Raw genomic sequence first — 23,520 nt, 5'->3', positions numbered from 1 at the left:
GGCCATCTCTTTGTAATAAAAATAATAAATAGAAATAAACAAGACTCTTAGATTGCTTTTTATATATACATTTTTTTTTGCTCAAAAAATCTGATGTTTGATGACCTCATTCTATTTCCTCATGAGGTTTCTGCTATTTATCCATACCCATATATTGCATTATATTTGGTATGCTCCTTATAGTTGAGTGGAGTAATGACCGTGACTTGATGACACAGATGCACTCAGGCTGCAACTAACAATTATTTTCGATAAAGGATTAATCTGTTGATTCTTTTATCTATTAATCAATTAGGTTACAATGTTCATTTGTTGTATGGAGCAAAGAAACCAGAAAATATTCACATTTTAAAAGTTGAAAAATCAAAAAACCACTCAACCGGACTTAATCAGTTAGCAAAATAGGTGTCAATAATTTTAGTAATTGATTCAAATCATTGTTTCAGCCCTTACATTATATTACATTGCATAAATATGATTATGTTGGGGGCATATGTTCTGTGTCAGTCCTGTGCGCAATTATATTTACATGTTTGTGATTCAAAAAAAGAAGGAAAAACTCCAAACTCTTAATTTCCAGTTTATTGCAATCCACGACCTTCTGAACAAAGCAGGGATTCATTAACAATTTTCAGCAGTCTGTCTCTGTTTTTACAACTTAAAAATGCATCGCCTTTACAAAACGTGGCTGTGAATCCAGTTCTCTTACTAACAAAGCAGCACCCGCTCTGTAAAGCTGATCGTTTGCCGTTTTTTAACAAATATAGATTTGCAGCTAAAGAGATAAAATATTTTGTAAACATCTTTATTCCTCTCATATGTGTATTTCATTTAAATCCTGAATTTTAAATTTTCAATATCAAGGAGGCCAGCGCCCATGTAGACAGTTTGTGTGCCTTTTCAACTGCCTACGCACTCATTCACACACCCACACTCACAGTGCTGCCTGACAACAGTCCAAGGACGTCTTAGAAGACCGTGATGTCCACTGACCTGCTGCTTTCTAGTCCAGGGAATTACAATCGCCCAAATTTAACTCCAAATTCAAACCCACAAACCTCCAGTTAAGTTGAGCTAAGTGAGCTTTACAACATGTTTAACGGCGCCATCCTGATATCCAATAACACGTTATTATCCTCTGAATCATAAGACAGGTTTCAAGATCAGGCGTAATGAAATCTCATGAATAGACTAAAAAAAAGGTCAACCGAGTAATTCCAGTTTCATTTCACCCTTTACACCACTTTCTTTTTTCCTGCCCCCCACAAATGTAAAACTGTAAATCTGAAGCAACACTGACCAGAGAGCATAGAGCGAGGAACACCAGTTTAAATCCCTGTTAAGTTGCTTTACGTCTGCACATGTAAACCCAGTACTTGGCTGCTGCTTCCCATTGTAAGACACACCGAGGCACTGCTTGATTTGTTCAATGGCTTTGTGAGAATTCATAGTGCAACAAATTCCAGACAAACTACTTGGCAGCCAAGTTGATTCATGCACAGTGGCTTGGAAAAAAAAAACCCTAAATAATAATAATAATAAAACTTTCACTGCATAATCATACAAAAATCCAAATAATGAAACACTTTCAGCTTCTACTAAGAAGTTTAAACCTCGGGATTAGATGTGAACCACTTGGGTTAAGTCTTTGGAAGAAGAAACAAACCCAGCGGGGGAGTTCACTGCACTGGAATGATCAAAACAGCTCTTTCTTTAAAAATGCTAGGCACAGAAGTTATACAAACAAGATAAGGAGGATATACCAAGGCCAAAAATAACTTTAAATAAAATTGTATTTACACACCGAGTTAGTTAACACGTGGTCTGACCAGTGTTTTAGTGTTGCTGTTTTCTTAAACATCGAAAGTGGTCCATGACGATCATAAAACTCCATAAACCAGACTCCCCAACTGTATGTAAAAATAGGTTTTATACCACTGTAATAAATTAATGTCTGACAGAGTGCTCTGTGCAACTCTAACCAGCAGAGGGAGCTGGTGAAGAGGGAGATGCTAAATATGCGTCATTACAGGAAATGATAACTCAAATCAAGGGTCCATGAATTCAGATCATCATATTCTCACAGTCGGTGACAAATGATAGAATTCTACACTGAATTCTCCCTCTTTGTCTTTTTAGTACCTTACCTACCAAACTGTCCAAAAAGAATCAGAGCATAATGCACAACATTGGCCTTTAGCATGTTCCACTTTGTCCACACATCAATGCTTTTCCTCCTCTTCTCAAACAAGAGGACAAGAGGATAAAGACACTTGGATCATAGTGTAGGTTTTTTTTAAAAAAGAAGAAAAAAAAAAGCAATCAAACTCTTCTAATCATTCCTTAGTCAGTCTTTACTTTCCCTCAGATTCTCCTCATCTTGCATTTTTTTTCTCTCATTACAGTCTCGAGTGTCCTCATCAAGGTGTGTGAGGGAGCATGCTTCTGAAAATGTCTATGAGGTTGTCCAGTCCCCACAGGTAGCCGTCCTCCCTGTTGCCCTCCACCCAGGGAGTCCTGTGGTCCAGGGTCTGAGGGTCCACGAGGGGAACCGTCTTCCCGAAGTCGATCATCCACACTCTGGCCTTCCCGGACGCATCGTGCACAAACAGCAAAGAGCTGCCCACGACCTGTGATAGGACAGAAACCGGTGAGACTGGTGATGTTAGGCGTGTGGGGTAATTACACACACACACACAGACGCTAATGACGAGATTATATCGCATATCTCCAACTTGACCAACAGGTCTGTTGAGAAACCACGAAAACCGAAGTGAGTGAGTGTGTGTGTGTTAGTGACTCACCTCATGCGTCCTGAAGAAGTGTGACTGCTCAAGGACCGAGCGTAGGTCCTCCAACCGCTGCAGGTAGAGTTTCTATTTTAAAAAACAACAACAACAACATAAATGTATAGCAGAACAGGAGTTTTGAAAGACACAGCCATTTAAAAAATCTTGTTCTTATTTATTTGGCAGAAATTGCCAATGTTTCATATTTTGAAGTACAAGCAACTTCCTATGCTAATGAAGATGAACTGCATTCTTTCTGGTCTGTGAAGGCCACCGGAGTTCCCTGAAAAGCTGGAGATGATGTCACTAATTCTTAGACACTGGTCTTTTAATGCATATGCTACCACCATGAATGACGGTGTAACATTTTATTTTCTTGGTCACGGATACAAACACTGGTCATACAGTACGTTTTTGACAATCAGTGTAGCCTGAACACATCTCAAGTATGTATTTACTCCCATTTTGATCATATCAACAGCAGGTTTTCCCCTCTTGCACCAACAGTTTTTAATCTTCTTGCATTGTAACTTACCAAAATTTGAGTGTTGCCATCCACAAAGTCCTTCAGGGCCTGCATCACCTGCTCTCGGTTCTTTGTCTTCTTGAAGTTGGTGTTACATGTTCCGTCAGCTCTCTGCAAGAGAAACAAGAAAACAGGATATTGTACATTTCATTTTTTCTCTTCATTATTTTTATATACATGTCCTAAATGACTAACAGGTTTTTTTCTATTTATATACAGTATATATATCCAGTACATGTTAGAGTTGTGTTTTCAAGAAACTAAGACCACAAAATAGTAAAAATGAATTACAGTGGTGGTGATACTTAAACACAGCATATCATTATTACATATTTCTCTATTCATTACTGCTAAATCATGAAGACCAGCCATGGGTTTAAGCCAAACACTTAAAAAGACTTTGCCATTTTATGTGTGTGGTCTAACCCGTGGAATGGACTGATTAATATTTACTCCCACAGATTGGTTTACTTCTCATAGAAACTGTTTTTTTTCCTCCATGGTTACAATGATTGCTGCACCAGGCACGACTCTTCACCTTAATGCCTTCAATGCGGAAGCCCAGAGTGGCCGTGGAGCTGAGCGTCTCCCTCCACTGCATGTATCTGGGTTTGAGGACTCCCTGCTGGGCCTTTTCCTCCTCCGTTGGGGCTCCAGGATCCACCGCAACCATCTTCTCATACATGTCCTTCCGCATGCGTGGACGCTCTCTGGCTTTTACCAGCTCCTCCTCCAGGTACGTTCTGAAAGGTATTTTTTGTTTAATTTTTCCTTCTTCCTTCTTTTTTGTAAAATCTGCTAATTTAAAAGGTTCTGTCATTTTCTTACAGTCTTACCTGCTGCCCATCTTACAATCCATGATGGAGGGTGACTCAAAGTCGGCCAGCAGGTCGTCCATCACGTTGTAGTCCTGCTCGTCTCGCTGCACCACGCCGTGATAACCAGGTACGTGGGGACGCAGAGTGTCCTTCATCAGCTTCTGTAGGCACTGCTGTTCACACTCACAGTATCGCTTTAACAAGCGTCCGTTTTCTCCAGCCTGGAAGTTACCTGGAAGGAAATCATTGAACAGTCTAAACTTGTAGCTGATAAAAATCCATTTCCTCTCTGGAGTCAGGAGATGGTTATCTTAAAAAAAACCCACAACTTTTACAAATTAGATAAAATAAGTGAGGTATAATTGTTCACTTTATGACCTTTGCCCATAGCAAAATCCTATGTTTTTGGTCTCAACTTTTTTTTACCATTATGGGTCTCTCATTCAAAACAATAACAAAAGACCTAGTTTGAGGACTTCAGGCAGCAGTGTGGGAACATGGGTATTGTAGTCTTGTCATGGCAACAAGTAGTCACGATCCATTAGTGACAAATAAACACAACAAACTGAATATTTGCCCTGGAAGCTATAGTTTAGAAAGTAAAGTAGACAATAGAATTTATAGGCACATGTGTGTTGAAGCATACCTGCATGGCCAGCTAATTGCACCCATGGGTAGCGCTTCTTGAAGGACACAATGAAGGGAGACCAGTGGACCATAGTCTTCAACTTTTGCCAGGACTTGTTCTGGGAGAAAGACAAAAAAAACACAAAGTACGTCATCCTCTTGTTAAGAAGGAGTGGGTGGTCAGTCACACTAATGACAAAACCAGAGCTCAAAGTGACTAATCAACCTGATGGTTTATGTTCTGGCCAAACAAAGCACTGTGAGTGCAATGTAGGCCAATAAGTGATTATTCATTAAAAGGAAACACACCCTGTACTACACACACACACACACACACACATCTGTAGACATTGGACAGATCCGCCCATTTGCCCAAGGTTGCACACCCAGGTGCACAACCTACGTGACAAAGCCCATTCATAAAACATTTACCAAAGCCATCGCTGTGTGTGGTGTCGTAAAACAGACCCTTATTTTCAGACTGCATACAGTATGTGTGTGTGTGTGTGTGTTTCAAAGCCAAATCAAATCTATCAATTTGTATAGCACCAAGGGTTAGATTAGGGTTAAGTTTAAAGTCATTTAGCTTTTAGCTGTGGTGGTTAAGGGCAGGGTAGGGGTGTGATAATGCATTACATCAATGACTTGTCCCTGTGGGGATTGTAAAACTGTGTGTGTGTGTGTGTGTGTCACTGTTATCTGTGTTGGGAAATACCAGTGCAAGGACAGTGTGCAACAGCAAGTTTGACGCAAGCAATCGGAGAAGAACATATCATCAACTGATTACAGTGTGTGTGTGTGTGTGTGGGAAATCACAACAAACGAGCAGCCAGTTTAGGATGTTAATGTAACAATGAATACTACCGAAACGCAAACAGGATGACTGAATATTTGTCTCGGCTCCGTCTCAATTACCAAACTCTTCAATCATTCCTTTTTTTTTTTTGTTTTAAGTAAACAGACACAGAAACAAACAGTGAAAAACAGGCGTGATGTCATGATACGTTTTCAAATCCTTTCCTAAAGCAATTATTTAATGTACACTATATTGGGTGTTTTTGCACTGCGAATGTAAAAAAAACGCTAACTGTGATAATTATTCTTATTATACTTATCACAAAACCATCTTTTATTTTTTACAACTAAATAACTCGTGTCAATGACTGCCAAGCCTATCTCTGCCATGTTTACATGTTGGCCTATCTCTTCTCTCATGCATTCCTTCCACAGCTGCTCTGTTGAAACACTGTCACAATAAAACCTCGTCTTCATGCAGAAATAAACACCACACACACGCGTGCACACACACACACACAACACACACGAAACTGAGTGTGTGTTTACCTCAGAAGAACCAGATGAAAAAAAAAACATTAATCGGAAAAATGATGTAGTGCTGTTTCTGTAACTCAAAGCCCTGGAATTTGAACCCCCCAATTATTTCAATCCGCCTCTTACAATGAGACAGACGGACATAATAATCTGCTGAAGTGATTTGACAATTACATATTTACATATTACATATGTTGGAATTTTTGTTATTGAGGAAACACTTTAGCCATTTTAATCCAGAAAGGTCACAGAGCAGTACGTAGTATATAAGTAACTATTATACTTTTGTTTATATTATACAGTTATCAATTTTGCACAGCTACTCTTCTTAGGACTCTGCACCGACTTCCTCTCATTTGTACAGCTTAAACAACATGTTATCCCAAATTAACATAACCAGTTAATGCCTAACCCTAACCTTAATCTAACTACAGTTCAAATCTTAGCCTTAAACTCAGCAATGAGGTTCTGCCTCATTAGGACCAGGTTTTGGTCTCTAGGGCGACTAGGAAAGGTCCTAAAGAGGTCACAAACGCAAGAACACATGTTTTGGGAAATGTTTGGCTAAATCTTTTTTTATTTTTTTATTTTTTAATAATAAACAGTTTAAGTGACATAAGTGCATAAGAACAAATGTATAACGATTTGATAATTCAATTTAATTTGAGTAATTTATTGAATACTAATTGTCCAGTCATTGACCCAATCCATTGACCTGAGCTGAACTTGACATCTTTAAACCTGAAGCCTTCCGTCGCTTGCATCACCACAGATTGACCTTTGCGACCTTCATCACCTCTGGCCAAAGAACAGTGATGAAAGAAATGTACAGCCACAGCATTTCCCAAAAAACGTGCTGCGTAGAAGCCATATTTTGCAACATTCCTCGTTTTTCAAATACGTCACGTCACGTCACGTCATGTGAGCCGTGCTCCCTCCAGCAACAACAACAAGTGCTATGAGCAGCATTTCACAGTGAAACGCTGCATGGTCAATCAATTACGTTGTATATTCTTTGAATTATATCCCTTCAGCTGTTCTGCTTAGTACTTAAAATACAATCTCCCTTTAGATGCTTCACAGTAACGGAGTGTCGTCATACTCACTTCCATTGTCTCTCAAACTTAAGTTGCTGAGGAATCCTTCAGCGGCAAACTGCACAGACAGGTATCCGACCTCGACTCCACAACTCCTGCTCGGTGGAAAATGTCTCAAGGCAAAGCAAAATTGCCCATTCATTCTCCAGCAATTCCTCCATTTATCTTTTCCCCCCCTGTTTACAACAGTACAACACATATCCCCCCCCCCCCCACAATCTAAAGCCATGTAAAAGTCAACAAGCAGTCCACCTTCAGACACTCCACCCAGTCAGTCCAGTAAAACTGTCGCCAGTGCTTGGCCTCCAAAGTGCTGCTGTAAGGGATATTTATGAACCCGTTATGTAAGGTTCATAACACAGGAGGGATAAAGACGGCGTGGTGATTCAGATAGTAATCTGAGGAGAGGGGACACTGGTGTATATGTACATATTATGTACATGTATATAGTACCTGCTTGACCTACAGTCACATTACATTACACATAAGATTCTTCAGTTTCAGCTGGCGCAGCAACTTTCTGTTTTCACATTTATACCTTTCAATTTAAGATCTTCTCGACATTCCTTCACAGAAACACACTCGCTACTCCTTTGAGCGAACGATCTCCGTCTCTCGTCATAACTTCCTGCAATCCTCCAATCGAGACAGCCAATCGAGCGCCGTTAGCTACTGGTCAAACAGCATGCTGCGTGCTTACTGGCTGACTCACGCTGGCTAGATTAACTCCTTATGTACAGACATTTGATATCAAATGACAACACATTTTCAGTATTAGGTGATACAGCCCTACCTAAAGAATACATATATACTTGACTGTGAGGACATGTTGAGGCTATACACTCTAAGAAATAAAAGTGCCATATCAGGTTCTTCGGCTTGTCCTCATAGGAGAATAAAGGGTTATAAAGGTTCCACCTGGAGCCTTAAGTGTTATCAAGAACCCTTTTAAACCCCTATATTCGGGAAAGGGGTTTTCAAGGGTTCTTTGGATCAAAATGGTTCTTACTGGAACCATTAGTGTTACCAAGAACCCTTGAAAAACAAATGGTTCCAGGAAGAACACTTATGGAACCTTTATTTGTAAAAGTGCATTCTTTCAAGATGATTCCATAAGTCAATCATCAGACCAGAAATCACACTTGTCCTCAGCTGACACCCTCAGTGATGCAGTCAAGCATGGCGAGGAGGCTAAAAGAGACACTCAAATCACCGCCGTTTCTTATTTCCCTTCTTTTATCAACATCATAACAGGCTCTCTCTTTGTAATTTTGCGTTATGTGTAGCCTTTCCAATGAATCTGACTAATAACCAGTCCCAGACAGACTTGGTTCCAATTCCCCATGATTCCCTGATGATAAATCACAAAGTCCAAAGCCTATTTGTCAGTTTCCCTTCTCAATGTTACCCCCCCCCCCTTCTGTGATTCAAATTCCTTGGCTGCTAGCATCTCCTAATTACCCGTCAGTAAACCCTTAGCTTTCTCGCTCGTCGTTAACTTTGACCCATCCAAATATGTTAGGCCTTTCTGGGATGTAACTGGAACGACTGGAATGTTTCCCATGCTCGTCATTAAGCCGATGGCCTAGACAGACACACACCTCGGCTGGGGTCCCTCTGTTCACATGACGCTGCTAATTACATTACAAAGAGTCATGCAGATGTCACACACACACACACAAGAGCCCTTTTATACGTGACTTTTAAAGCCAAGACATACCACGCACAACACGCCATTTAACTTGTCTTTTGTAGATTCTCATTCATCCAGAACACAGCTCTTCAAAGGCCATTGCATCCATTAAAAACTACAACTGTAGATTCATTGAAATCTAACTTAATTTTTGCAATGTGACAGCTCCACTTTGAGTTCATGTTAAGATAAAGTCGCCACCCGCCATTTCTTACCTGGTACAAACAGACGAGGAGGCAGGTGCTGACACAGGCCCACGCGGCACCGCAGTCAAAGAACTGAGAACGAAGCCAGCGCAGAACACTCTGCGCCAGCAGTGCAGAGTCTCCACAGACAACCACCTCCAGGGACGCGCGTCTCCCTGTGAGATCCTTCACAATCATCCGTTGGCTTTTTGAAAACCCGACTTCTAGACTTGGTAGATTGTGGCTAAAGCTGCGTCTTATTGCACTGAACTCATCTACTCCTCTGCAACATCTTTTTGTCAACCGAATGTCATCACCCCGTCACCCACCCTTCCTCTCTTGACACTTGCTCAACGCCCGGTGTCTTCTGCTCTGTCGTCAAGTTTACCCGCGTACTCTGTCCTGAAGCGGTAACCTGTACTTTCTGCCGTCTGCCTGCTTGTACATGTTCACTTCAACTGGATCTCCTTCTTTAAAGCCTCTCACTCTGACGGTACGAGAATCGGTTTCTTTTTCTACCCAGTCTAACCTTTGACCCTAACCCCCCCCCATCTCACTCCCCCAAACCCCCCCCCCCCCACACACACACAGGGCTTTTCCTTTTCAGCCTGACACTGAGCCAGGATTCATGAGTGACTGCATAAAGAGACAACAGGCCTTCACACAACTCATCCAGATCTGGCTCTCCTTTTTGCCTGCATGACAAATTCCTCTCTACTATGTAACCTACAGGTGTGCACATGTTTGTGTGTGTGTGTGTGTGTGTGTGTGTGTGTGTGTGTGTGTGTGTGTGTGTGTGTGTGTGTGTGTGTGTGTGTACGTACACAAAACAGAACCTGTCAGACGACTATCATCAGCTTCAGCAGTAACAACACATGCATACACTGGCAGGGTGTTTTCAGGTTCTGCCAAACGCTCTTTTTCTCTCCAGAGTTGACGATCTATAAACCAAGCTCAGCTGTGCTGGGCTAATACTGTACACGGTAAAAAAAGCCCTCAAAGAAGAACACAAATACCTAATAGTATAATAAATAACACTGGTTTTAATGTAATTTTAGTTGCAGATCAAATATATATGATAATATAAAATCCAGTCCTGTGAAAAAATGAATTTTGCTCACCGTCACTGAGAAATCTTTCGGTATTTCCTATTCATGCTGGTGTATACTTAAATGTGTTGTGTTTAATTACACATACAAGCTTTTAAAGGAACAATTATTTTGGACACGCAGTCATTAATACAACACAGCATCTAAATATTCGTCTACTACTGTGTATGTGGTAATGATTTCCATTTATCTCTTCTCTCTTTTCTGTATTTAACGTCGTGTGATGGTTTTTTTCCCCCGCTTATTAAGTTTGTTTTGTGGATTTTGTGCACTGTACGAGTTATGTGGGAGTCATGTGTGGGACTTGGAATAATGAGTAACATGGAAAACGATTGTGCAGCTGAGGCTCACGTGAATAATCGTGTCTAAATCATCACGTGTAGGCTCTGTGTTCATAGTGTCAGTCAGTGTTTTCTGTCTTCTTTGAGCTCGGGCATTATTTTCCTCTTGTTTTCTGTCTCACTGCATGTCTCATAACGTCTGAGGAAAATATTAGGCTTTTTTTTTCGTAAGAGAGGCTCAGTGTGGGGGGAAAAAAGGTTCCTCCTACTCTTTAGCTGGAAAGACGTTTAGGAATTCAAACGTTCAAATGTAAGGGACTGACTCGAAACTGTGAGTCTGCGAGAAAGAGAGAACAAGACAAGACGAGAGGGGGGGAAAAAACCAACATATATGGCGAAAACATCACCTAGCAACCGGCTCTGCTTTTAGCCAAATTTTCCATGACACACACACACACGCTCAACTCTGAATGCAAAATAGCATTTGCTGCAAATGTGTATTTGTGTGTGTCAGCGTGCATGTGTGAGCAAGTATCTGTTCACATCAGCGAGCGTATGAAATGTAACAGGTTTGTCTGGGAGCTGACAGCATGACTCCAACTTTTAAAAGCTGAGAACAACAAACACAGGGACACACCCTCCCTTCCTTCCACTAATTACTAGAAAACTGACAGGGCTTTAACACAGCTATATATGAGGGGAGGGGCGAAAATCCATAGGTGAAAAAGGTGACCGTTATAAAACCGCTCTTATCAGACACATCACTTATCGCAGGCCAACGTCATCCTGTTTTGTTGCAACGGCTCAAGTGCAACCACTATTGTTATTATTAATAATAATAATGGTGGCCAATCACTTTAATTAAACATGTGGGGAAATGTGTGCATGGAGGAGAGATCATTCTTGATACGTAACTAAAAATAACACCCCACTTAAGGACAGGAAACACAATGACATCTATTTGAACTATCGGGGAGACTGAGGCCAGGGTCAAAAATGACCAGAATGTTGTATTTTTTTTTAATATTATTTACATTGTATATTTTGATTTATGTCAATTATTTACATACTTGAGTGATCCCCTACCCATCATAAAAAATTGATCCGTCAAAAACTGTAGAGAGGTCGTCAACAGTAGGACAAAGGTGTCCTGTAGCTGATTTGTGAATATGTGTATTTTTCTTTCAATTTATATAGTATATTATAATAGTAGTTTATATGTTGTGGTAGTTGTGCTCTTCTGTTTTGGAGATACTACGCATGTACTGCCTGAGGAACTGAAATGATACATTTAAAATAGCCCAACCTTCAACCTTTGCTTTCATGTTTACTGTATATAGATCTTTAAAGATGAGACACAGCAATATAGGAGTTATTTGTCTTCTTTTTTTGACCTCTTCACCTCGCAGTGATCCCAGAGAATGAGTCAACTGTTTCTGTGTATCTTGTCTTTTTATTTCCCCCCTCTGGAAAGAATAAATAAATAAATAAATACCAGACAAGGGTGGAACAGTGGAAAAATAACCTAGACTAGGCTAGATGACTAAAATGTAAACAGTAAGCATCGTTCTCCCAATCACAGAGAACCTGAGGAAAGGACTGTCTTGTCGGTGCTGGATGCATCCTGTTTTTAAGACGCGTCCCATTCCGAGCATTTCTCGTCACGCTGCGTCAAAGACAGACTGACAGACAAACCCGCTTCCTACATGGAAACTTTAAATTGCGCGTCATGCCTGGAGGTGAAGAATACCTCGGAATTCTGTGGCAGAAAACTTTCTTCGAAGTGACCTCTAATAGCGTTTGTGTCACCTAACTGTAAACTGAGCAGTGCGGTGACAGCAGCAGCAATAATGGGCTGACAAATTATACAAATGTGCATTGAGGCGACGAGTGGCGAGACAGGGCTGAGCTCATCAAAGCCTTGTGATCATGAGCCATGTGAGTGGAGTGACACAGAAAAAGGGGGTGGAAAATCCCACAGAGTCCAATTTCTTCCTACTTTGTGTAAATTTAAAAAAAAAAAGAGTCATTTGTTCCATTTATCAGCTCTGAACCAAAGATGTGAATTTAAACAAGCAGACAGGCCGTAGATTGAACCTGCTTCTACTCGGAGATTGTCATGTTCTCGATACCGACGAACCACGTGTAAAGTCGAGCCTCGTACTGTACAATTACAGTCGACATATTATAATGACTGGTTGAACTGTGACAAATTTGTCGTTCTAATTTAGTTTGGCTTGACGACTTACATGGAAGTCAGATAATGTTTTGTTTTTGTTTTGTTATTATCCATCTGATCATTTTCTCCACATCTGGTAGCCTATTATTCATTTATTTCAACCATCCAGGTAGTGAGGAATGTTTTTGTTTGAAGGACTAAAAGCAGACGGACCTTAACGCCAGCAGACTTCAGTATTTGTTTATCAAAAGTCATTACTGTGTGCTTTCATAATATTGTGCACCTGTAGTGACAGGCCCGATGTGTGTGTGTGTGTGTGGATCTGTGAATCCACCGATTGTGCGAGGGGGTCATTGTGCAACAACATGCAGGAGTGCGTCTTCATGTCTCCAGGGGGCTATCTGATGACTAAACAAGTGTTGACCTGCATGATGTATCCTGTAAGACGTGTGAGCAATGTTTCCTCAGGTGAGAGAAGAGGAGTGGCGCCACAATCACAAGCTGTACGGTACACTCACCGGCCACTTTGTTAGCTACACAGTATATCTCTCAACAAAGTGGCAGTTATCTGCCGTCGTGTGTTCAAGGTCCAACGTGTTGTGAATTTGGTCTTCTGCAGTACCTTTTCTGTCTCACTGGATATTTTTCAGACCATTCTCAATGCCTGTCACTCAGCCGTTCCTGAAATACTCAGACCAACCCATCTGGTACAGTATCGGTCTGATACTGGTCAAAATATCTTACTGATAGAAATGTATTACAATCCCAGAAGATTATATATTGCATGCTTCACTATGCACAGATGATGTTTGGGCTGTTTGTTTCCTCTTTTTTGGAGAACAATATTTGTTACACAGTTGGACTAATATCAGTATCTGTAGATATCGGTCACAAAAAAGTGGTATCACCCTAGCCCAAGTCACATAAATCACATATCCTTCCCAGTTCTGATGCTCCATTTGAACTTTAGCAGGTCCTCTACCTGCATGGATGCATTGAGTCGCTGCCATGTGATTGGCTGATTTGTTTAACAAGCATTTGGACAGGTGTGACTAATAATAATAATAGTGAATGTTTGTGGTCGTTTTGCACAATATTTGCATTTGTGAGATAATTTCTAAATGACTTCAGCACATCATCAAATAAATCAAAGCGAGGAGACACTCACCACAGTCCCGTCGTCTGGACTGCACAGAGACCGGGCAGGAGACAAGCTGGATTCGATGTCGCTGCCGGTGAAATCATCCTCGGACTCCTCAAAGGACGATGCGGAGGAAAGGCCGATGGACGATGAGTTGGACAGCTTCCTCAGTGATCGCATCAGGGCCGGGGAGCCCCCGCAGCCGCTGTCCGAGCAGGGAGACTCGTCGTCGGCGCGAGGGTCCAGACAAGAGCCGAGCTCCGTGGAGACGGTCAGCAAAGGCGGGCCCCCGTGGGAGCGTATCGGGCTGGGGTCCCTGGTGATAATGAGTTTCGGTATGGTTCCCGGGTAACTCGGTGTCCCTGTGGGGATCCGTGTGTCCTGACCAGAGTCTTTCCTGTGCTCGGTTTCAAGCGCACAGCAGTTGATTAAATCCCCGACCGCTTTGGGCGGACACGAGACGTCGCTGCGGTCCGTTTTGGTCATTTCTGCCTCCGTGTGTTCGTCCGTTATCGACAGTCCACTGTGCAAAGGTTGATTCGGGAGCGAGGCGGTCAGAGTCCGCTGAATGTCCGGGTCAGGGGTGAACGGAGCGGCTGCGGTCACACAAGTCCCCGTCAATAACCGAACCTCGGGCTCAGAGCGACCGTCTTTGTCTGTTGCCCCCAGTGGATGATCTTCCATGGCCCTCGCTGGGGGATCCGAGGCATTGTCTTCCCGCTCGGGTTTCGGATCCTCGATGCCCGCACCGCTGACTTCACCAGGCCGCTTAACGGGACCCGACGCATCGGACGAGCCCACCGTCTCCTCTCCGGTCACGGCGCGTTGGTAAGCGTCGGTGTTGGCATCCAGGCTGGTCGGTGTTTCCAAACAACCCGTGGCTGCTGCTCCCTGTTCCCCAACCGCCGACTCAGCCTCGTCCCTGGGCAACTTTCCCACTCTGTGATCGCGTCGCGTCGCCGCAGCTCCGTTTCCGCAACAGATAGCGCCTTCTGTTTGGCTGGAGTCTCGCTTTCTCCGTCCAAGACACGACAGCACTTTATTTTTCATCGGGTTCCTCCTGAGCTGCCCTCTGCGTGGCTTCTCTCCGCTTCTCGGTTCGCGGACACGGACTCGCTGCTGGTTCTCGTCCGCTCTCCACTTCGTTCTGCCTGGTGTGGCGGCGCTGCTGTGCGACAGATCCGAGCAGGTTTGGCCCATCCCGCATGCCGTAGTAGTAACAGTAAACCCAGACACACCTTTCAGGAGTTGATTTCGAAAATATCTGAAACCAATTAGACCCTGACTTTCGCCGTGTACTGTCTGCCGTTGGTAATATTATCCACTTATGCGGCCTGTTGAGCATGTGAGCCATCCAATAAACCACGTGGGTCTTATTAACATCTGTGTGAACAAACAGAAGGGTGAATCATTTTTTAAACACATCATCAACTACAAGAACAAACAATCAGCTGCTGTGATCACACACACTCACTATTATAGTCACAAACACTCCCTTTAACCTTAAACGCCACTAATCAGACTGATAATAACATCATTATCACACATGAGTGCATCCGAATTGTCAAAATTGCCTCAGTAAACAAACACTGACTTTCAAGAATTCAAATTAGGTTTTGTGCTGCTGCATCGGTTTCAAAATAAGACGTTTACTTCCTGTTGTTTTTGTTGACGAAGCTGACAAGAGGAAGTCGAATTTAATTGCGACGATAAAAAATTCACCAGTGAAGACGTTAACAGGAAGTGGTTTAAAGTGGTGGAAAAAGAAAGAAACAAGTAATACATAGTAATACAAGGTTTGATGGTGTTTGGAGAGTCAGTTGTTAGTGAAACACTGCCCTCCTGTGACTGGACACCACACCTCTGTCCAAACACGTCTGTTGTGTCGGTGTCACGTGTTGTGTGTATGTTTTCATCCAAACATGATAAACAAAAAGTCTGCACAATGATTCATTTTCTAGTTAAACTGTAAAATATTTCTCCCCCACAATTTAAAGGGTAGGATTTCATCCAAAAATAATCAACAAAAAGTCTGTACAATAAATAATATCCTAGTTAAACTGTAGAATATTTGTTTTCACGCTCACAAGGATGAACCTTTTGGTCAAACAAGTTAAAGAAAATGAGGAAAAATGCATTTATTTTTACAACTAATTTAAGTTAAAGGGCGCTTTCACCCATTTTTTCTCCCCCACAATTTAAAGGGTAGGTTTTCATCCAAAAATGATCAACAACAAGTCTGTACAATAAATAATATCCTAGTTAAACTGTAGAATATTTGTTTTCACGTTCACAAGGATGAAACAAGTTAAAGAAAATGGGGAAAAATGCATTTCTTTTTACAACTAATTTAAGTTAAAGGGCAGTTTCACCCATTTTTTTCCCATCCACTTGCTCAAACAAAGAATAAACTTAAAACTTAAAGAGCAGTGTAGGGCTTTTATTTTCTTTTAAGGAAGAGACTTTGACTCAACTTTTTGTCAGTTATATTTTTTATTTTTTCAATCTTAAATTCCTCTGTTGTTGTATCCACTGTCTGATGATCGAATAACACATTTATCTCTGGGTATTAGTAAAAGAAACTGTTTATTTTTTGGGTGAAGTGGCCCTTTAAGTATGTTTTCCCAGGCAAACACAGCAGTAGACATTAACTCATGTACCAGTAAACACAGGTGTTCACACTTATCAACACATAACAAGAACAGAACCTTTGTTAATGTGATTATCCAACACCTGTGTTTACCTTCTGTCAAATGGTTGCACAGCAAACACTAATGAAACGTGGACTTTAGGTCACACGTTGGCCATAATCGATAGTGAAATATCGATCGAAATATGAAGCAAGCGTTCATAAAAAGGGTAAACGTTCCATTCCTCTCTGCACGCAGCACTTACAAACGCCACGTCAGTTAGTTTTGAACGTCATTACGAAACGCTTCTGTGACTCGGCAGCATTTTTCCATCATTTTTAGAAGCCATGCAGTACATGGCATCCTATAGAAAAATGTAAACTATTCTACATGTTGTACAGTGGGCTCTTGTGAATGAGAGAGCGTTTGACTGTGACTGTTGCTGTCAGGATAGAATGCTCACAGAAAGGAAATGAGACAGGAAGGACAGCAGTGGAAAGAACAGCTCATTGTGTAACACACACACGCACACAAAGTCAAGAACATTCTTGTGTAATCAAAATCATAAATTATCCTAAGCTACACAGTGACTCATGCAACAGCGAGCGCTCCTATAAGCTTCAAATCAGGATCCTCGTAAACTTAAGTGCACGCTTGACGAGCAGGCACGTCAAAATGGAAATGGAAATGGAACCTGGACAATCCAAGATTTGCACGTTCCAGTTTGACCCCGCGACGTGTTTGTTGTTCCGAGATTGTTTATATCCACCAGTTACGTGGTGAAACTAAGCCTTTTTAAAAAAAAAAATAAAAATAAAGGGTGACTAAGTAATCTTTTTGGTTTAAAGGAAAGTGGTTAAATGTAACTTGCATAACAACACAACAAACTTACTTTTACATTTCTATACAATACATGTAATCTAAAATATGTATTTTTTTAGCCTATACAATATTTTTAGAACTTTATATACTTAAATATATATAAGTATTTAAGTATTTGTTTAAGTCATTATACACCCAGTACTTGTGATAAAGAGTATTTCTGGTATTTATAATGAGAATATCGCTGGTACTTTTACGAAACAAGTTGAAGTATTTCTAGTACTTCTGTTAAAATTAATTCAGGTACCCTTACGTATGATGATACAGTTATTTCTGATACTTTTACTAATTTACTTTATACTTTATGACAGTTCGGGTTAATAAGTTGCTTGCCTATTACGACACAGTGGAAAAATAATACAGGGAGATAAACTTACCATAGAGATGATCAGTTCCTCTTGCTGTGGTGCATGTGAAGCAGCTAATGTGGGTGATATGAATATAACAGACTAGCAGCAGCTGTGTGTGTGTGTGTGTGTGTGTGTGGGGGGGGGTGTGTGTCTGCAGCTCATCGCTTCCAGTTTGCAGTGAGTGTAGTGCTACTTTTTTTCATCACGTCGCTGAAGTAAAAGAGGAAATCACCTCACTGTGTGGCTCCGTCACGTCGACAATAAAACAAATGATGCAAGCGTGAAAATAGTTTTAAAAAGGCAAAATCCGGAAAAATGACACAAATAAATGCTAAAAGTTAAAGATATGTCATTAAAGGTTTAAACGGAGATAATACCAAGTTCAATGCCAAGTGACTTCATTGATGCAGAAACAAACAAGCCATAAATAAAAAGAAACTATAGACTCTAAGGATATGCAAGCATTAAAACCTTTATTTCCCAACGAACACATTTCAATAGTAGAAATATTCCCAAGTATGCACTGATATCATCTGCCATGTAACTTTTATTTTAAGGCCATTCAGCTCTTATTCAAATTGCAGTGATATATTCCTACTACTGACAGTCGATGCAGCCACTTTGTAAATGTTAATACGAGTTGAGAATGTGCAACTATCAAGCAACACCGAGATGTTTCAGCACAAAATTGGAAATCTATACCTTAAGAGCAAACAAATGAAATGACCAAATGTTTTCCAGCACTGAGGTAATAATCAGTTATACAGAAAGAAAAAAAAACTAGAGAAAGCACTCAGTGTCAAAAAAAAAATCCTGAATTCATGCACCAATAATCTGTTTAAAGTATAAAGAATCCTGCCACGACACGAAGACGATAAACCTTAAACAATTAAAGACAATGTAGACACCGTCATTTTCCCAGTTTGTCAAAATAAGGTTTTTCTCAAGAAATCACACTTTAGTCCACACTTTAGTTCCTGGTGGTTATCAGTCAATGGTTGCAGTGATGGTGAAATAATGATCATGTGTGTAAAGACAGTACCAACAAGACTGAACCTGCTGAGATGAGTTTGTGTCCTGGTGGTGTGTTTCAGGTCTGTAAAGAGTTCTGTAAAGAGTTCTGCAAAGCCTTCATGTCCCTCAGCAGCTTCAGATTCCTCTTGCTTCTCTCCCCCGGTTTCAGTTTGACTGCTGCAGCAGAGCGCCCTCTTGTGGACACCGCAGTACCCGTTTTAACTTCACTCCAATGGTTGTGCCGTAAACTGGCCTCCTTTCTTAGCTTCTTCATCTACAAGAGAGTCAGTAAAGAGGTCAACAAAAACAAAAACAGCCCAAAAATGTGTTTATATGTGAATTTAAACACCTACGTGTGTTTTATGTTTGTAGAGTTTACTAATCTGATCTCCTTTCCTCTCCATTTTGAGCAGCAACGTCTCCTGCTCCCTGTGAAGTTCCCTTCTCTCCTGCTGAGACATGCTGTCCCTCATCTGCCTCATTAATTCTTCATGCTCCCTGCAACACACACACACGATAAAACACAACATTATTTATACTACTTTACCCCGAATAATCAAGCACATACTGTACATGCCACCAGTACACTCACAGGCTCATGAGTCGCAGCTCCTTGTGCAGTGCTTGCATCAACTCTGACAGCTCCTCTCCACCGGTGGACGAGGAAGAGGAGGAACTGTCTGCACACGTGTGGCCTACAGTCCTGTAGCTGTTTGCATGGCCAGAGAGTACATGGCTGTTACAGAGGTGTGGCTGGTGCTGCTTCAGAAGAGACAACACTGACTGGACATTTGCTCTGACTGAGTGGCTGCCGCCTATGGACTGAGGGCGGGGGAAAGATGGAAACGGAGACAAACAGCGTGAAGGAAAACGACATAAGTACCATTTTATTTGAACTCTAGAAACCAAAAATAGTACCGTTCCAGCTACAAAAGGCACGTCTCTGAGGCTCAGTCTATAATGTGGCTGTGTGTATGACAACTGCTGCAGTGAAGTCTTCTGGGAAAAGAAAATCAGCATAACATACGACTGACAAATCAGAAAAAGGATGAGTGTATTTGATTTTAACTTGACTAAAACTTACACTAGAGAATTACACATTCAGCATTTACTTATGAAGGAGGCAAAGCAACATTATCCCAATATGGTCGAATAGAAAACCTTGTACCAACCTGTGAACTGGACCTCTTCTCTTTGGACTGTCTGGTGGTCATGGAGGGCGACACTGACCGCAGCAGTATCCTATTGGCCTCCAAACCTGTCTGTAGCTGAGGGAAAAATACAAAAAAAAATGATGCATGACCTTGTGTGTCCTGTAAGTTATAAGAGAGATCACGTCCTAAAGAGAGTGAACGTCTCACTACCTGAATGGCTTTATCCTGGATCAGCTTTCTCTGATGCTCCTCCTCCTGCAGTTTCATCTCCAGCTCATGCATCTTTATCTGACACATCCAGACACACGTTATACAAAGAGAGCAATTGCAACACTTAATTGCAGTATGTTAAATTCAAAATTAAAATGTGTGATTCTATACCAAAGACCGAAAGAGAGATCAGAGAGATGTCCAGTATGTGAAATTATAAATGGTTTTGATCTTTCTTTTTTTTTTAACCCATCGTTGCTCTCCACTCATGGATTATGTCAGTTGTCGTATTTGAATTAATGTCTGATTCAGCCTTTGCAGAAATGTACTGGCATAAACATGTATATTGACCAAAAGTCATTGAATCACATGTAGATTTCTTGAATATGTTTCAAGTCCTTAGGTTAGGACTCAACCGTCAAACTACATCTGTAGAAAAAGGGACACTCTAGTCTTTTGAGGATACAGATGTACGTCCCAGGACACTAAAACACTTTCTCTCAACATCCCAATTGACAGAAGAAAGTCCAGGGTTTCACTGTGGATAATTATGACTTGGATGAATGAGAATCTACACAGACATCTAGCAATAATGGCATTATCTTGTACTCTTCCTTTTGACAGTGATAAGACACGACCTGGACAGCTCAGTAGTTGAGGTCAATAAAACATTCTTCTACCACTAATTCTAATTAACATTTCACTTCATTTGTACCTCAGTATTCTTTTGTGTGCGCGTTAGCCGGAGATACTCCTGCTCAAGTCGCTCCAGCTTCTCCAGGTGGACCTGCTCGGACACTGCGTCAGGCTGTTGATGGGCTTTTTCCGCTGTATCCATGGAAACCTAACGGTTTGAGGGAGCAAATTGTTAACATGTACACATTGACTAAATGCCAGGCTAATATGAGACAATCTTAATACTAGCTGTGAACAGTTTTATTTAATGCTCTGTTTGGACGTCGTCTCAGGACGGATGTTGAAAAAACAATGAGGGGTGAACCTGCTGTTTGACCAGGTTGGTCCTGTCTGCTTTGACATTGTGCAACATCCTTTTCATGTGTTCCAGCTGTCGCTCCAGTCTCACGCAGCGAGACTCTGCAGCAGCAAGGTGGGTGATCAACACTGTCAGAACAATGATGCCCAGGGATGGAGTGAGACAAGGAGAAGACAATAACAAGCAGTGAATAACACTGTGAATGGAACGGTTCGGATGTGACTTTTTACATCATACACTGACCTTGGTTACAGTTGGAGGGGTCACTCATCTGTCTCCCTCTGTCCGTCTGATTACTGAAGGACGCCTGTGTGACTCTGTCACTCTGTGTGTGTGCTGTGTCTCTGAATACAGATTCTGTGTGTCCTTTGTCCAACTCCAAACTCCTGATCTTTTTCTGGAGATTCCTCAAGGCAGATAAGATGGCTGCACACGAACACACACACACACACACAGGTGAATTGTGTGAGTGTACTGTTAAAAATACAAGCTTGTTAAGGGAACATGCGTAATAAGATATGACTTAAAGGTTAGCATAGATGAAGACGTTGCACAGGGAGCAGAGGAGTGGCTTAGAGAGGATAATGTGCAGGAATGAAAAGATGTCAGCCGAGCCGAGACATTCAAGTAGCGCAGCATCATGTTGCACGAGTAACCATGGAGCTCTAAAAACACCACAGTGCCTGAACGGGAACATTATGAAGTGAATGCGACACACAAATGAAATATACTGTACCTGCACTGCTGGTTTCTGGGAAGGCCTTGCTGGGGGATAAGGTGCGACATGACTGACGTGTGTGTTCTCGGGGTGTGTGGTGCACAAATGTGTTGATTAGGGGACGGTGAGCTGGATAGTCTTGATAGGATGACTGGGACAGGATGTCAGATACCACTCCACTGGGTGGTGGAGGATGGAGCTTCTGTTCAGAAAAAAACAGAACGATAAAAAATAAACTCTGTGGAAAATTATACACACACACACACGATTGCACTTCATTTATAGGGAGGACACTCATAGACATAATACATTCCCTAGTCCCTTACCTTAAACATCACAACTAGCTTAATCCTAACCCTAAAACCAGGTCTTGACCCCCAGAAGCCCTTTAAAGATGTGAGGACCAGTCAAAATGTTTCCACTCCGTATGGCTTATACGATGTTGGTCACACACCCACACTAACGTCAAACTTCATTACGCTTTTAGGTTCGAGTTGTATCAACAGCTGCTAGTTAGCTAACCATGAATCCAATATAAACTGCTTCAAGTAAACACTATTGTCTATATAAGGTTGAACTTGTAGAAGTCAAACCTTACCTTACTGTCCCGAGTCTCCATTGACATGAGTGAAGCTGAACCAGTCTATCTCGCTCCTACAGAACCAGGGAGTAAATTCTGCGAAATTCTGCAGTTAAATCATATTAAATCACGCTAAAAATTAGTCTAGACTTTTTTGCGATAGGTGTCGTGCTAATTAATGTGAAAAGAAAACATCAGCAGACAACGCAGCTAACCCAGTTTCTCCTCTCTAGGAGGGTTTGAATCATGTTTACATCAGGTTGGCCCGGCAGGCACCGCGCACATACACGGCAACACACTCCTTTCCGGTAAACTTCGGGTCCGGTCTGACTCTATGAGCAAAACAAATGCACATAGCTTACTAGCCGGAAGTGTAGTTTTTATTTCACAGATAGCTCACTTTACAAAAACGGTGATGCTGCTGAGTAAAACTACAACAACTGTGAAGCATTGTGAGGGGCGGGGAGAGGGTTTGCAAGACTTGCCGGGATTTTAGGGCATGTTGGCCGGAGTGACTTCTGAGGAGGTGGGTGTTGAAAAACTAAAGGTTTTGCACGTTGTTCTTGTGATAATAAACAATGCATATATATTACGTGAAGGTTCGACAGACCCAATATGTTTGTATTAGTTCGAGTAAGTCATATTGATACACTAAACGCATCAGCGTCTAGCATAAGTGAAAGCTAATTTAACATATTCGCATTCATTTACTACCTAAACTTAAGTCACTTGTTAGCTACTACTTTACTAACATATCATTAGCTAGCTTAGCTAGCTGGCAAACAGTAGGGCTGCTGCTAATGATTTTCATAATCGAATCATCTGTCGATTATTTTGTCAGTCAATGTAAGATGAGTTGTTTTGCCCGTAAAATGCGGGAAATTGTGTTTAACATTAACCCGTGTTCGAGACGGTTTCTCAAATTGAAACGAAAAGTAATCACATTTAACTACCTGAAATCACAAAGCCTAACTTTTTTACTATCTCATAATCGTTGTATAAATGTATAGTTAAATATATTACTTGGTAGAAACACACATGAAAAATCTGAAAACTTGTTTTAATTTTATAATAAAACATTCAAACCGAGTAGTTGATTATAAAATAAGTTGATGATTCATTCAGTAATAGATTGATAACTGATTCATCGTTGCAGCACCTACTTCTGGTACATTTGACTTTTTTTTTCAATGTCTTTTTTCCATAGGAGA

General features: G+C 41.3%; 2 protein-coding genes across 2 annotated transcripts; both read right to left on the bottom strand.

Annotated features, from left to right (window-relative positions):
- Nucleotides 1-618: 618 nt before the first annotated feature.
- Nucleotides 619-14,977, bottom strand: LOC310924833 (inositol-trisphosphate 3-kinase A-like; the record flags this gene model as incomplete). The annotated part of the gene is made up of 7 exons (XM_083886676.1): nt 619-2,630; nt 2,805-2,876; nt 3,325-3,426; nt 3,854-4,058; nt 4,152-4,365; nt 4,780-4,879; nt 13,805-14,977. The coding sequence occupies 7 exons, from the start codon at nt 14,975-14,977 to the stop codon at nt 2,421-2,423; spliced, it is 2,076 nt and encodes a 691-aa protein (XP_083742802.1). The 3' UTR covers nt 619-2,420.
- A 3,224-nt stretch (nt 14,978-18,201) lies between these two features.
- On the bottom strand, nt 18,202-22,483 carry cep57 (centrosomal protein 57). Its single transcript, XM_083886564.1, has 11 exons — nt 22,328-22,483; nt 21,748-21,931; nt 21,255-21,437; nt 21,018-21,139; nt 20,733-20,861; nt 20,018-20,095; nt 19,826-19,921; nt 19,572-19,652; nt 19,246-19,475; nt 19,007-19,151; nt 18,202-18,927 (listed from the first exon to the last, which is right to left on the bottom strand). Exons 1-11 carry the CDS (start codon nt 22,352-22,354, stop codon nt 18,730-18,732), a joined length of 1,473 nt encoding a protein of 490 aa, XP_083742690.1. The 5' UTR covers nt 22,355-22,483; the 3' UTR covers nt 18,202-18,729.
- Nucleotides 22,484-23,520: the final 1,037 nt, after the last annotated feature.

The sequence above is a fragment of the Microchirus variegatus genome (genome assembly GCF_963457635.1).
Source record: "Microchirus variegatus genome assembly, chromosome: 3".
Taxonomy (NCBI): Eukaryota; Metazoa; Chordata; class Actinopteri; order Pleuronectiformes; family Soleidae; genus Microchirus; species Microchirus variegatus.
Note: the sequence above shows the minus strand (reverse complement) of the source record. Positions and strands in the feature narration are given on the sequence as shown.

Coding starts and splice junctions, on each gene's coding strand:
- cep57 (XM_083886564.1), bottom strand. CDS start 22,354: ATGTCAATGGAGACTCGGGACAGTAAG. Junction 21,932..22,327: donor TGGAGACTCGGGACAGTAAG/GTAAGGTTTGAC, acceptor TTTTCTGAACAG/AAGCTCCATCCTCCACCACC. Junction 20,862..21,017: donor CCAACCTGGTCAAACAGCAG/GTTCACCCCTCA, acceptor TCAAACCGTTAG/GTTTCCATGGATACAGCGGA.